General features: G+C 38.6%; 1 protein-coding gene across 10 annotated transcripts in view; it reads left to right on the forward strand.

The window, feature by feature from the left end:
- LOC127948646 (protocadherin Fat 1) overlaps positions 1–12,940 on the forward strand; it is an 85,620-nt gene extending 72,680 nt beyond the window's left edge. For 4 of the 10 annotated variants that reach the window (XM_052545225.1, XM_052545227.1, XM_052545224.1 and 1 more), the window contains 10 exons: positions 813–1,635; positions 1,726–1,857; positions 2,145–2,302; positions 2,886–3,342; positions 3,436–3,589; positions 4,466–4,576; positions 5,142–5,788; positions 5,906–6,043; positions 10,223–10,258; positions 11,261–12,940. In XM_052545225.1, coding sequence (XP_052401185.1) covers positions 813–1,635; positions 1,726–1,857; positions 2,145–2,302; positions 2,886–3,342; positions 3,436–3,589; positions 4,466–4,576; positions 5,142–5,788; positions 5,906–6,043; positions 10,223–10,258; positions 11,261–11,934 — 3,330 coding nt within the window. In that variant the 3' untranslated portion in view covers positions 11,935–12,940. Of the gene's footprint in view, positions 1–812; positions 1,636–1,725; positions 1,858–2,144; positions 2,303–2,885; positions 3,343–3,435; positions 3,590–4,465; positions 4,577–5,141; positions 5,789–5,905; positions 6,044–8,167; positions 8,936–9,729; positions 9,790–10,222; positions 10,259–11,260 lie in introns of those variants that run through there. The other 6 variants (XM_052545226.1, XM_052545229.1, XR_008152142.1 and 3 more) reach the window with 5 other exon arrangements.
- The last annotated feature ends 1,098 nt before the right edge of the window (positions 12,941–14,038 follow it).

The following is a 14,038-nucleotide window of genomic DNA, read 5'->3' on the forward strand; positions in this document are numbered from 1 at the left end:
ATAGTGTTGGTGCGAATAAAACAAGACTCAAAGTGTTTCATTCGTCCAATTAAAAAAAAAAAAAAAAGCTAATGATTCACATCTGTATTTTTTACTTGACCCAATGAAAAATAATTAACTATTGTCTCGAATTAAAAAATATAGATGTGAATCATTGCCCTAAAATGATTTAATTGGATGAATGAAACACTTTTTTTCAGTGTGCTACAGTAGGTGATTTTTAAATCAAATTAAGTCTATGTAATTTTAAGGTAAAATAAAAAATAATCCTAAACAGAACTGATGTTTACTTCTGGCATTTCAAATGTGTATGCAAGTTCTAATTTACAAAAAAAAAAAAAAAAAAAAAACATTTCCGAGTTTAGTCCGTTTCATTTCTCATCCAACACGAGAGAAGTTGAGCTGAACATCCCTTCACTGTCTACACCTGTGTAGGGCGCGAACAGTTACAGTACGCTCGCACAACTTCAGTGAGCGCAGGAAAGGCTCTTATTTTGTGCAGTAGGCTGTTTGCTTCCTGCTATCATTTTATGACATGTAGCTCTGCACGTTCAGTGCTGAACGGCTGCCCGTGTCCTGCGCACAGATTGTCATGATAGCGAATGATTATACATTGTAATATGTGCATGTGGGCACACTTCTGGAAAAACCAGTGAATTTAAGCAAAAACGATTTATGGCCGGTCAACCGGTGCATCCCTAGTAAAAAGGTGCATAATAAGTCTTCTTGAAATCATAACACCTAAGTATAAAACTAGTGATTTCTAATTGTTGCATTTTTGTATCCCAAATCTCTTGGCTCTTTTGCTCTAGGTAACAGACAGCGGTCGGCCACCATTGGTCTCCACAGCATTTGTCAGTGTACGTTTGATTGAGGAGAGCATCTACCCTCCTGTCATTCTCCCCCTGGACATCTTTATCACCACGGCAACCGACGAATATTCAGGCGGGGTCTTGGGTAAAATCCATGCCACAGATCAGGATGTTTACGACACTCTTACCTACAGCCTCACACCCGATAGTTCCTCTACCTCCGAAAGCTCTGGCCTCTTCTCGGTCTCTCCTGCTGATGGGAAACTTGTAGCCCGTGGGAATCTGGATGCTGGTCAATACGTCCTTAACGTTACAGTGACAGATGGCCGTTTTGCTGCAGCTGCCCGAGTCAATATTCACGTTCGGCAGGCAACAGCACAAGCGCTCGATAACTCCATCGGCGTGCGATTCTCTGCAATAGCGCCCGAGGAGTTTATCGGAGATTATTGGCGTAACTTTTTACGGGCTTTACGGAACATCGCCGGTGTCAGACGCGGAGACGTGCAGTTAGTCAGCTTGCAACCTGCTGCCGATGCCTCCGGCGACCTTGAAGTACTTCTAGCTCTAGAAAGGTCAGGAGGTCCTTTCCAGCCCCAGGAGGTGGTGTACAGGAAGCTGAACGCCTCCGTTGGGGTAATCGAAGAGATGACTGGAGTCCGTATTGTACGAGTTGTGAAGAAACTCTGTGCTGGTTTGGACTGTCCTCTTAGTTACTGCCACGAAACCGTTTCACTGGAGACGGGAGCAGTGTCGGCCTACAGCACGGCTAGGATTAGTTTTGTCACGCCACGTCACATGCGCACTTCCAAATGTCTCTGTGAAGGTAACACGGATATACAGACACCCAAGTATTTTTAATATATATTTCATTTCCACTCTAGACTGATGATAACCCTTCTATATGTGATTATAGGAGCTGAGTGTCCTGTCCTGAGTAAACTCTGTGATGGAAGCCCCTGTCCTGATGGCATGGAGTGTGTAGAAGACCCCACACACACCAAATACAAATGCATCTGTCCTGAGGGGAAACAGGAAGAGTGCTCAGGTATGAACACACATATTAGTGCAACTCACACTCTATTAAAACACCATATTGACGTCCCATTCTTTTATTAGTGCTACTTGCTTAAAGTATCCATATTACTTGAGTTAAACTTGTCTTGCTGTATTTATAGTACAAAACAATAGATGTATATTAAATAAAGAGACAGTGAGATCAGTGTTCTTTTTGTATTGTTCATGAAATGGACATTTAGTTTTGCTGCATTAGAAATGTAGTGTTGGGTGTGAACATTATGATAACAGCACTTATACGTTTGCCCTCTGTTTTAGAGCGTCTGTCACTGACATTCAGCGGAAATGGATATGCACGGTACAGGCTGATGGAGAACGAGAATAAGGAAGAAATGAAGCTGTCCCTCAGACTGAGAACATTTTCCACCCACGCTACTGTCATGTATGCCAAAGGCACAGACTACAGCATACTGGAGGTGAGTGTGTACTCTTAACCCCCTCAATCCTTCCAAAAAAAAGAAGAGAAAACAGAATGAGAGTTATTCTGAGAGGGGAGCTCTTTATCACACCTTGCACTTTGCTGAGGGAAACCACACAGCTGACAAAAAGAGCAAAGGAGTCTGGGACTGAAATGCATGCATCTCTCTGCTCAGAATACTTTAATATCACACCTGAAGTACTTCACAGAGTCATCTTTTTGGCTGTTTAAAAATAACTAATAAACTGCATACTTAGACATAAATTCTTATAGGAACACATATTTGGCCGTCATAAGTTGACAGTAGTTGACACAGAATATGCCTGCGATGCCCAAAATGTGAAAAAATAAATAAAAATAGCATGCCCAAAAAACATTGTATTGGAGAGACCCTCCTTTATATATTTATGCATAAAACATACAACTTAATGGACATGTTTGCGTGAGCTGATATTTTATTTTAGAAATAGAAATATATAATGTCAATTGGCTAAATGTGGATTTGAGATACTAAATATTTGAATGGACTCCACGTGACAGGATGAAAAACTAAACTGTGAAAAAATCTGTGTGTGTTTCAGATTGTGAACGGCCGCCTGCAGTACAAGTTTGACTGCGGCAGTGGTCCTGGTGTGGTGTCTGTGCACAGTACCCAGGTCAGTGACGGACAGTGGCACACTGTCTCTCTTGAGGTAGACGGTAACTACGCTAGACTGGTTCTAGATCAGGTCCACGCTGCGTCTGGCACAGCTCCGGGGACTCTCCGCACCCTCAACCTGGACACCAGCATGTACTTCGGGGGTCATGCGCGGCCAGCATCTGGCTCAGGAAGACTTGTGGTAAATGGGCTGCGGGGTTGTCTGGAGGGGATTGTGTTTAATGGGAGGGAGCTGCCGTTATCTCAGGTTCGAGGAGTTCATTCAGTCTTGGAGGAGCTGGTTGAGGCGGCTCCCGGTTGCAGCTTGGCTCCTCCACTCCAGGGCTGCTCCAGTAACCCCTGTACCAACGGAGGCACATGTTCATCACTGCTTAATGGAGGTATGTGTGGCCATTTTTGTTAGGTTTTTGACTGGAGTCATTGCAGTTCAGTCAGATATAAGACTGACTAATATGCTGTATTGTGTGTTGTAGGGTATTTCTGTAAGTGCACCGCTGGATTCATGGGCACACACTGTGAAGTCACTATCAGCCCCTGCGCCTCTAATCCCTGCCTCTATGGAGGCACATGTATCCCACAAGGAGGAGACTTCTACTGCCAGTGCAGAGGACAGTACTCTGGCCAACGGTGAGAACATGTGCACCTGTGACCACAGAAGTTATTCTGACACTGAGCAATATTTCCATTATACCTGTAATCAGATGATGTGAAGTCTCTGTCATTTTTAGTATATGTAGGTACAAATTCAATCCATTATCTTTAGACATGCTTTTTTTTTTAGATATGTCTATAGATTTTTTTTAACCTTCAGGTACTTTTATATTATTTTTGAACATTAATATTTCATCTTTTTTGATAACTTGTGCTATCTTTGTTAAAAAAAAAAAAAAAAAAAAAAAATCATAGTTTATGCAATGACAATCAAACATTTTTAAGAGTGGTTTAAGTGTCCAGGTATTTTTAGGATAACTTTACACTGTCTGAATAAAGAAATATTTAATCATATCCATTATATGACATTTGTTCCTAATACTTTTAATTCAAATGTAAATTTTACACCGGCCTTATAGCATTACACCACATTCCTCTCTGTCTCATTATTTTAAAAGTTTGATATTTCATTAATTCAGTTCTTTTTCCATTTTAATGTCATTTTGTACACTCCATGTGTAGGCCAAATAAAAGTAAGCTCTGTCAATATTTTCATAAATTAAACTTCATTAATATGCATGGTGTGACTCAAACTAAAAAAGAAAACTTCAGAAGTCCATGTGGCATTCTCAGTAATTCCTATTAAATTGGAAATTTAATCAGAAGCTTTGGGAGGCGATGTGATTAATAATCAGATTTAATTCAGTAAGACAGAATCAATTTTCTCTTTGAGAAATTTCTACTGCAATTAAAAACTATCCAAACACAGTTCTTCCTATTTAAAGTTTATCTAAAGCTGTGCATGTGTGAAGTTTCTGAATGACATTTTGGCTCTTTGTAATTCTCTACCAGGTGTCAGCTGGGTCCATATTGCACAGATAACCCGTGTAAGAACAGTGGCAAGTGCATCGATAGCCTGGATGGTCCTGTGTGCGAATGTGAGCTGGGTTTCCAAGGAGACAGGTACATCTTTTGACCCATCGAATAATCCTTGATTGAATAAGTCAAACATATATTAAATTGGCACAATGAAAAGTTTCTTTATGAGATGCTACATCTGTTGAGATGATACCTAGATGAAACTTTTTAAATGAAAAAAATATATATTTTCTATTCAGCAAGTATACATTAAATTGATTAAAAGTGACAGATTTCCATTTGAAGTAAATTCTGTTCTGTTGAACTTTCTATTCATTGAAGAATCCTGAAAATCCTTTTTTTTTTTTTTGTAGAATTAGCATAGAGTGATTTCTCAACTTTCATGGGATAATAGCTGCTAAAAAATCTCCTTTGCATTACAGATGTAAATTAAATTTTAAAATATATTCAAATAGAAAACAGTTATTTAAAATTGTTATAATACTTCATAATAGTCCCATTTTTACTGTTTTTTAGTTAAAATAAACAGCCTTGGCAAGTATAAGAGATGTCTTTCAGAAACGTTACATAAATCTTACTTCAAACTTTTGAAAGTGTGGACTGAATATGCAGCTTTGTATTTATAGTGCGTGCTTTTATGTGTGTTAAGGTGTCTCAGTGATGTAGATGAGTGTCTGAAGAACCCTTGTGGCAATGGTGGTCAGTGCCAGAACACGTACGGCTCCTTCAACTGTAACTGCTCTGTGGGCTACAGTGGGCATCATTGTGAACTCCGTTCTGAGATCCGCAACGAATTTGTCTCCACCTCTTGGAACATCGGCTTGGAGGAAGTCATTGGAATTGTCGTCTTCGTTGCCAGCATCTTCATTCTGGTCCTACTCTTCGTTGTGGTTCGCAAGCGTATTTGCCGGCGCTCAAAGTCCAAATCTGATGATGACGACAAGCTTGGCGTAGGCACAGGAGCCTCGCATGCCTTCCTCCATCGGCCGTACTTTGACTCCAAACTAAACAAGACGTTTTACTCCGACATCCCGCCGCAGGTCCCTGTACGGCCCATCTCCTACACTCCCAGCATTCCAAGCGACTCCCGTAACAATCTGGACCGCAATTCGTTTGAGGGCTCAGCCATACCAGAGCACCCCGAATTCAGCACATTCAACCCCGATTCAGTGCACGGGCACAGGAAGACGGTGGCTGTCTGTAGTGTAGCACCTAACCTGCCTCCTCCACCACCCTCCAACTCCGTGTCTGACAGTGACTCCATACAGAAGCCCAGCTGGGATTACGACTACGATGGTATGTACAAAGACCCATCCGGAATCGAAATGTCATGCTTGTGACTTGAAAGACAATTGATTTTATGGGCTCCGAAAGTGAGGGAAAGTTTGTGTGACCGTTTTCTTCTCCTCACAGCTAAAGTAGTGGACTTGGATCCGTGTCTAAGTAAGAAACCGGTAGAGGACAGCGCCTGTCATCCTTACAACACCAGAGGTAGCATGTCTGAGGTCCACTCTCTCAGCTCCTTCCAGTCCGAGTCATGTGACGACAATGGTATGTATGGAATAGAATGCATTTGCTTTTACTCATCTTATAGATGAGCATAACCAACCAGTCAAACTACAGAATATTTGTGAAATACTTCGACATTTATACTGTGTGTTTCTCTGTAAACAAGATAAGAAAGAATAAGAAAAAATATTATTGAAAGAATACTTCTTTAGAAGACAAAAAAGGCTATGTTTGGAATGGAAACACCTAATGTACCTTATACTGTGATATATCCTGACATTATACAACAAATGGCGTATATTAATTTAAATAAAAAAAAATTGCGAAGAAACAGTTACTTCAGCTGCACCTACAAACACAAAAATTCAAAAGGATATTTATATTTCTACTACAGTTTGTTCTGGTTCTCAAATCTGATTTTGTACTGGTATCGCTACAGGAATACCCTCCTTCGCAATTTGTATCACTCCTCTTGCCATATTTCTCACAGTAAATGTCATGGCGGACATTCACGGAAGGTTTTTTAGGCGATAATGTACTTGTTTAGGCTTCATATATGTGGTTTGTTAATAATAATAGCATCTGTTTGAAAATTCGCTTCGACATTTTCTGAGAGTTGAGCTCCAGGGCGTCAGCGGCCATTTAGCGTTCATGAACCCAGTCAAGAGCATCCTCAAGTTGGCCAGATCTTCTGTAATTTGCCGCTGGCTCTGATGTCTCTTTAGTAGTTAAACATTAGATATAATTAGTTCTGGGTTATTCTAATGGGCAGTCATTGGTCTCATTTATCTATAATGTGTTCCAGAGCAAATAGTTTTGGCTGAGGGCAAAATCTCATCACGTTATATTTTATGTAAATTTAATGCTGTATATTAGAGCGCTTGATTTGTACTTTTGACTGAATTGGCTAGAAACTTAAGATGATGGCTGTTGTTATTGTTTGTTATTTAATAAATAATTTTTTATATACATAAGTAGTATTTAGTTTTGGGAAACAGTGTGTGTTCCTGACAGTGATTTTAGTGACATTGTTCTACAAGAGACTGTTTTACGAGTGAGCGGTAAAGACTTCAGACTGAAAGAGACTGAAATGGAAGTTATTTTAACTTTTAATAACAGCTTGTAAGACAGAGTTAACAAATGTGGTGAGTAGTGCTGTCAACAGAACTGCTTGTTCTAAAGTGACGTTTTTTTGAAAGACGCAATTTTTCGAATTTTTACACAGTCGTGTTGTCAAGCTGTTGTATAAACACAATATCACACTCTTAGACGTGAGATATGACTGTAAATCATATAAAAAGCCATATCGATATACAGCCAAATTTCTTGTATCAATCATATATTTCTGAAATGTAAAGCATATCATTTTATGAAAATATTAGTTTTTGTCAAAACGTTATTCTTATGAGGATAACATAGACATTACAGTTGTATTTTCCACCAGTACTATTCTGCACACTATTACATAATCTTCCTCAAGCTTGATTGATGTTTAGTTATCATCTCATAAATAAACCTGTATCTGGTAATATTTGTTTACCGTATTTTTCGGACTATAAGTCGCACCTGAGTATAAGTCGCATCAGTCCAAAATTACGTCATGATGAGGAAAAAAACATATATAAGTCGCATCGGACTATTAGTCACATTTATTTAGAACCAAGAACCAAGAGAGAACATTACAGTCTACAGCCACGAGAGGGCGCTCTATGTCTTCAGTGTAGACTACAGGAGCACTGAGCAGCATAGAGCGCCCTCTCGTGGCTGGAAAAGGCAATGTTTTCTCTTGGTTCATTTCTCTCGGTTCATGTCAAATTAATTTTGATAAATAAGTCACAGGACCAGACAAATTATGAAAAAAAGTGTAACTTATAGTCCGGAAAATACGGTATTCAACATTCTACACACTACTGCACAGTACTTACACAGTGTAGAAACTTCACCAGTATTCTATTCCAAACATAATCTTAATCTCTTGCTTATTCTTTTAGTTGACAGACCCCTGTACGTTTTTTCTTTTTTTCCTTTTTTTTTTTTTTTTGAACATCTGCTAACCCTGTCTGTCTTTATTTTACTGATGTAACCGAGTGTAAAGGGTGATATGTTTTTGGGTCATGTGTTATGTCATTTCTCTCTCTCTTCCTTATCGCTGCACTGGGGCTTCAGCTCCCATTTGGATCAAATCGCACCACAGACACCGAGCAAGGTTTTAAATAAAGGCCTGCTCGTAAGTGAACACTCGCCCACGGTGGAAGGAAGTGATCACTAAAGGCCCTGCAAAATTCTCAATGCATAAAAAGAAGAAAGCTTGTCTTCCCTCTAAGCCCCCTCGTCTTTTTCTTTTGCCATTGCCCAGAGCAACTTCTCATAAGTTTTTCATCATTTCAAGGCAACATCTGAGAATGTGCCATATATTATCTTTATTAATTCTCTGTGTGAAATTCATATTTTGGATTTTTTTCTCTTCTTTTTTTCCTCTTCCTTTCTTTGTGTCTCTTAATGAAGCCAATGGATGGTTGAAGACATCAGCACAGAGTGTAAAAGCAGGGTATGAAAAGTACACATGATGGGTCTCCAGCACACACAAAACAAGGTTTCGGTTGACCCTGATTACTGTGTCTGAAGGCCTTGTCACATGACTTATGACAGAACTGTGTGGAACAAACCGTCAAGCTATAGCATATCCATGCATGCACTATTTTGCGGTCATGTCAAACCTTGTAAGTTTCAGATTTTATTGGCTGATCAAAGCAACAAACGATAGTTGTGTTGAGAAATGTATTGAAACTAGGGATGGGTCAGGATGTTTTATTTTAGCATTATTTATGTTATTTATTAATATCATGAATTAGCTTTTACTTAATTTAAGCAGCATTAGTTTAATCTCTTGGTTTGTCCCATTTAAGCATCAACACTATAACCATTAAAAAAGACTACTTTTTATAAAAAAATTAACTTTTTAAACCTCATCTCAAATCATGTTGTTGCTCTCCAAACAATGAATGCATCAGCACCACTGAACAATCATGTCTGAACCTGCTAGATAATTTTTCAAAGGTCATTTGACCTTACATGAGTCATGTGAAGGGGACTGCAGTCATCTAACCATTGACTCTTGACCCTCATTTGACCTTTTCAACCCCTGACCTTGACCTAACAACTCCCCCACTGAATCTCTGATAAACACATTGAATAAATTATTAATATTTTCCAATATTTTCAGGCCATGTACCCGTTTTTCCCCTAAAGCTTGAACCCTGCTTCTTTCATTTTTCTCCTTCTGCTGGTTTTGGTTTGGGGCCAGAGAGTGTCTTTGTTCTCTTTTATCTTTGAGAATTTTCCTGATCTTTCCTTTCATCACTCTGTTAATGTGTGTAATCATGAGCACAGCATCAGCCGTCACTCCCACTGTCTTCACCAGAGCTCGACCCAGACGTGTGCCTTACCGACACAACCGAATCCCTCTGCCATTAACCCATCTCTTAGATCACCCCTTGGCAGAAGCCAAAATCCCATAAATCCTTTAGTGTCTGTTGTTCTGACAGTGCCAGTCAATCAGCTCAAATCCATCATCTTTGTCAGATGTCAGAATGCAGTGTCTCATCGTGAGAAACACTTTTGTCTCTGTTTCCTCTCTCCCTTGCAATCTTGTGTTCCAGTGTTTCTTTCCTGTCATGTTTACTTCTGAAAAATTAATGTTAGATTTCTCTTATCTGCCCTTTTACAAGCCTCCCTAGTGACAGTAATCCACCTTGTCAGCTCTGTTGTTGACTCGGTGGAGAAAGAAGGTAGTATTTTGCTGCTTCAGTGCTGATTATTGGGTATCTGTGTCGTTAGTGTTCGGTGGGTCTCCAAAATGCCATTTTCTTCACCTAAATTACATCTCCAAAACAAAAAATGTACAATTACTAATCACATCTTAAGAAATTCGATCAAATGCCTCATTAGCCAATGAGGTGCCTCATTTGATTTCAGTGGCACATGATTGTTCAGCTAATTTGAGGTGGAAAACTGCAATCTTACCAAGGCTGATTTCACCTTCCCACCACGTTTCTGTGCAAGCAAATGGCATGAAGATCATGTCATACTTTCATGGTTCCTACATTTGTATCCACCTTGGCCTGCACTCTTTTTTTCCCCACAGTGTTTTTTGATCTTGTAGTATTTGACATTTTCTCTAACTCTCTTTTCTCTGCAATTCTGTTTGCCTTTTATCTAAAGAATCTTTCTCGGCTCATGAACACAAGAACCCAAGAGGTGATTTATTTTTATTTTGTATAATTTGCCTGAAGCCTTTCAATTCGATTTTTTGGTTTAATTTTGGCTTGCTTACACCCTTCAGTATAACACAACTCTGCATGTCCACAAAATCTGTGACAAAAATAGTGTCAAATTAACTCTCCTTTTCAAATCAACTCACTACTTATGGTGTTTAGAAATTAATGGAGTTAGTGCAATTTTTGTCACAGCTTCATGTCATAAAGTTTTTGTGTGTGTGCTTGTGTGTGAGTGTGTTTCCAGTCTAACTTGGTGTCGTTTCCCAAAAATTCCCTCAAAATGGACAAATGGATCTTTGAAAGCATTGACTAACTGATATTGTGAATGTTGTCTTGTAAATCCACAAACAATAGACATATTCAGAGTTAAAAGTACATGTGTGAGGTGTATATTTGTGTGCACTCCTGTAATATTTGCTGTGCTGAATGATCTGTATTGTGTTGGTGTGATACTGACGTTGCATGCTGTTGGTTTTAAATGATTTGGCTGGTATTAACTGAGTGGTTTGAATTCAATACAACTTCAGTTCACAGAATAAATTGCAATTATAATTGTTTAGTATATAAACAAATGCATATTATTCTAAATAAAAACATCTTTATGATGTAACTTAACATTAGTGTAATAAAAGTTATGGCAGAAGCGTTAAAACAGTGGGTTGGTCGCTAGCATAATTTTACCAATTTCTTGCTCAACCTCTGTTTTTTTTTATACTACTAAATATTAGGTTGAAATAGGTTATGAATGCCATTCTCAAAATTAAAACTGACCTCTCTGAAGTTGAATTGACCCCAGCCTTTTTTTCAATGTGTATAACCTAATCTGATCTAATCATAATATATATATATATATATATATATATATATATATATATATATATATATATATATATATATATATATATTTTTTTTTTTTTTTTTTTTTTTTTTTTTTTTTTTTTTTTGTGGCACTGTGATATTTATTATTATTTTTGTCTGACAGGCTATCATTGGGACACATCTGACTGGATGCCGAGCGTTCAACTTCCTGGAATCCAGGAGTTTCCTCAGTATGAGGTAGTGGAAGCCCCACCCACCCTTTACACTGACCCCGCCCTGCTGGACACAGACTACTATCCCGGCGGATACGACATCGAAAACGACTTCCCTCCCCCACCCAATGACTTTCCTTCCCACGATGACCTGCCTCTTCCTCCACCCGTGCCGGAGTACGGCGAGCGCTACGACACATTGCAGCCCGGCACGCAAGCGTTAAACAGCGCCCCCTCTAGTCCTGGAGGGTCTGGAGTACGCCAACGCCCGCCCTTACCCCAGCTCTACAGCCTCACCCAATTCCTTCCCCACCACCATTACTCGTCAGACCCCGAACCCCAGACCAACCCCACCGACACCATCACATCGTCCTCCACTGGAGGATACCGACGCAGAGGATTCCCGCTGGGCTACGGCTGTGACTTCGATCCCCCTGCTGCCGATAACATGTCGCTGTCGCTCTACACGTCCACAGCGTCCTGCTCGGACATGTCTGCCTGCTGCGAGGAGTCAGAAGTGATGATGAGCGATTACGAGAGCGGTGGAGAGGAGGAGGGAGCGCAGTTTCAGAGGCTCGTCATACCGCCGCTGGACTCTCAACATCAACAGCATACTGAAGTCTGACACTGGATCCACAAAATCAAAAGTGCCTAAAAGAAACCCTGCTAGAGGAGACTTGACTGTGTGTTCAAACCATAACCACACCACATACACGGTACACTAACGTAGTCTTACACTTAAGGTTAATGCCAAACATCCAAACGCACACATTGTATACATCTGTATCTCACTCGAGAGAGAGGATTTGAAAAGACTTGCTTAAACATGACTTCTCTTCGCTAGCTCTTGTGGGCTGTTATTAATAATATTATTATTTAACAGTATTGGGGAGAGCATTAGACTTGGCTGTGCCAAATAATACGTTGATCATCATGCACAAGATCATGTTGAGATGTACAATTTACACAGAAAACATAACTGATATATTGTCATGGATATTGGGAGAAAAGCATCATTTCAAGCATCAAGGGGATATCTGTATTTGTATAGATATAACCATGCAAATTGATTTTTTTATACAAATCCTCATTCATTTGTAATGTAAATGTTCATGTACAGTTTTGATTTCAAGGTTTATTAGGTTTTTGTAGATATGTTATGCTTTTTTTTTTCAAAAAAGAAAGACAGGAAAAAGTAGTGTGCCAACTCAAATGGTGTGTCATTATCAGCCTTACTGTATGTTCATTGACAAGCAAAGAAAAAAACACGAGAATCTTAAAAAAATAATAATAATAAAAAAATGTCAAAGTTGTGAATGTGTGATCGTCACAACACGTTCATTTCTGAAAGGATGTCTACATATTCTTGTGATGTGTTATGTTTTCTTTTTTTTTTTTCTTTTTTTTGTTGTTGTTGTTGTTTGTAAATTGTGACTTTGAAACATCTTTATTTTTTGACCATGAAAATGGGACCCAGTATATTTATAGTGCGAGATTATTCACAGACATGTGACTTTTTCAGGGTCTGCGTGTGCGTGAGCAATGCTATGGTCTTGTTTTGTGATTTTTAATAAATACTGCCACTAGCTTAACTGCTTTACTACTGGCAATAAATTATTCTCTAAAATGGGTGATTGTCTCGCATGCATTTATTTACTTTTATACTTGTATACTTCACATTTATAAAGGGAGATCAATGAATCAATGTGTTGATCTGTGATTAGAGCATGCTGTGTTGATTACAATTTAGATGTATTATTCTTGTCAGCAACTGTGACAGCAACAAGAAGGGAAACACACCTCTTTAGAAACCCTTAGTTGTAGTGTATTTAATTTTCTACGGATTTTAACAGCTCCATTATGGCATGAAAATAATTCAATAAAAGCTGTTTAATGTTTTTGAAAGACATTTCTAATGCTCACCACATTTATTTGATCAAAATAATTTACCAAGATTTCCATTTCAAATAAATACTTGTCTTTCCAGAAAATATAACAAATATTAAACAGCAACAACCTTTTTCAAATTTTATAATGATAACCATTATGTAAAATTATTTCTAAAAAAAACCCACAGAAAACCAGAGTAGAACTGTTGCAAAACCAAACAACACAATGCTTCGTTTTCCTAGTTGATTCAATGACTGTTCATAAAGTCAATTGCTCATAAAGTCATAAATACTTTTCTAAGGAATTGGTAAAGTGATTCAAATATGATTCGTGCATAAAGATGGTCACTTGTCGCCACCATGTTTTCCATCACTTTGATGCCTTAAAAAAATAAATAATGAATGCCCACAGAGCAAAGCTGTTGAATAACACCCGATCTAAAGTTGTTCTGAAACGATTGCATGCAAATTCTCATTTATTGATTTAATTCATAATGCTTTTATCATAGAAGTCTAAACATTTCCTTAAAAGTCTGAAATGTGCATTGTTTTGGGGGGTCATTCTGACAAATACGTTCTGACAAACTGGTCTTCCTGTATTTTTTTTTTCTCTCTCTCTCTTGTGTATAATACTAACATCTATAAAAAGCCTACTGCTTGTTTTGATATACACTTTTGCCTGTTTGAAATAATAATAATGTGCTTTATTGCGCTATCAGTTGACAGACTCGTTGAGTTTGTTGTGCTTAATGACACAAATAGGCTAATAGTAGCTTATGACACTATGATCCTTCAGTATTTTTGGGGGGATTGTGGCAGCTTTACTTGGTCCTGCATGCA

The sequence above is a fragment of the Carassius gibelio genome, chromosome B1 (genome assembly GCF_023724105.1).
Source record: "Carassius gibelio isolate Cgi1373 ecotype wild population from Czech Republic chromosome B1, carGib1.2-hapl.c, whole genome shotgun sequence".
Taxonomy (NCBI): Eukaryota; Metazoa; Chordata; class Actinopteri; order Cypriniformes; family Cyprinidae; genus Carassius; species Carassius gibelio.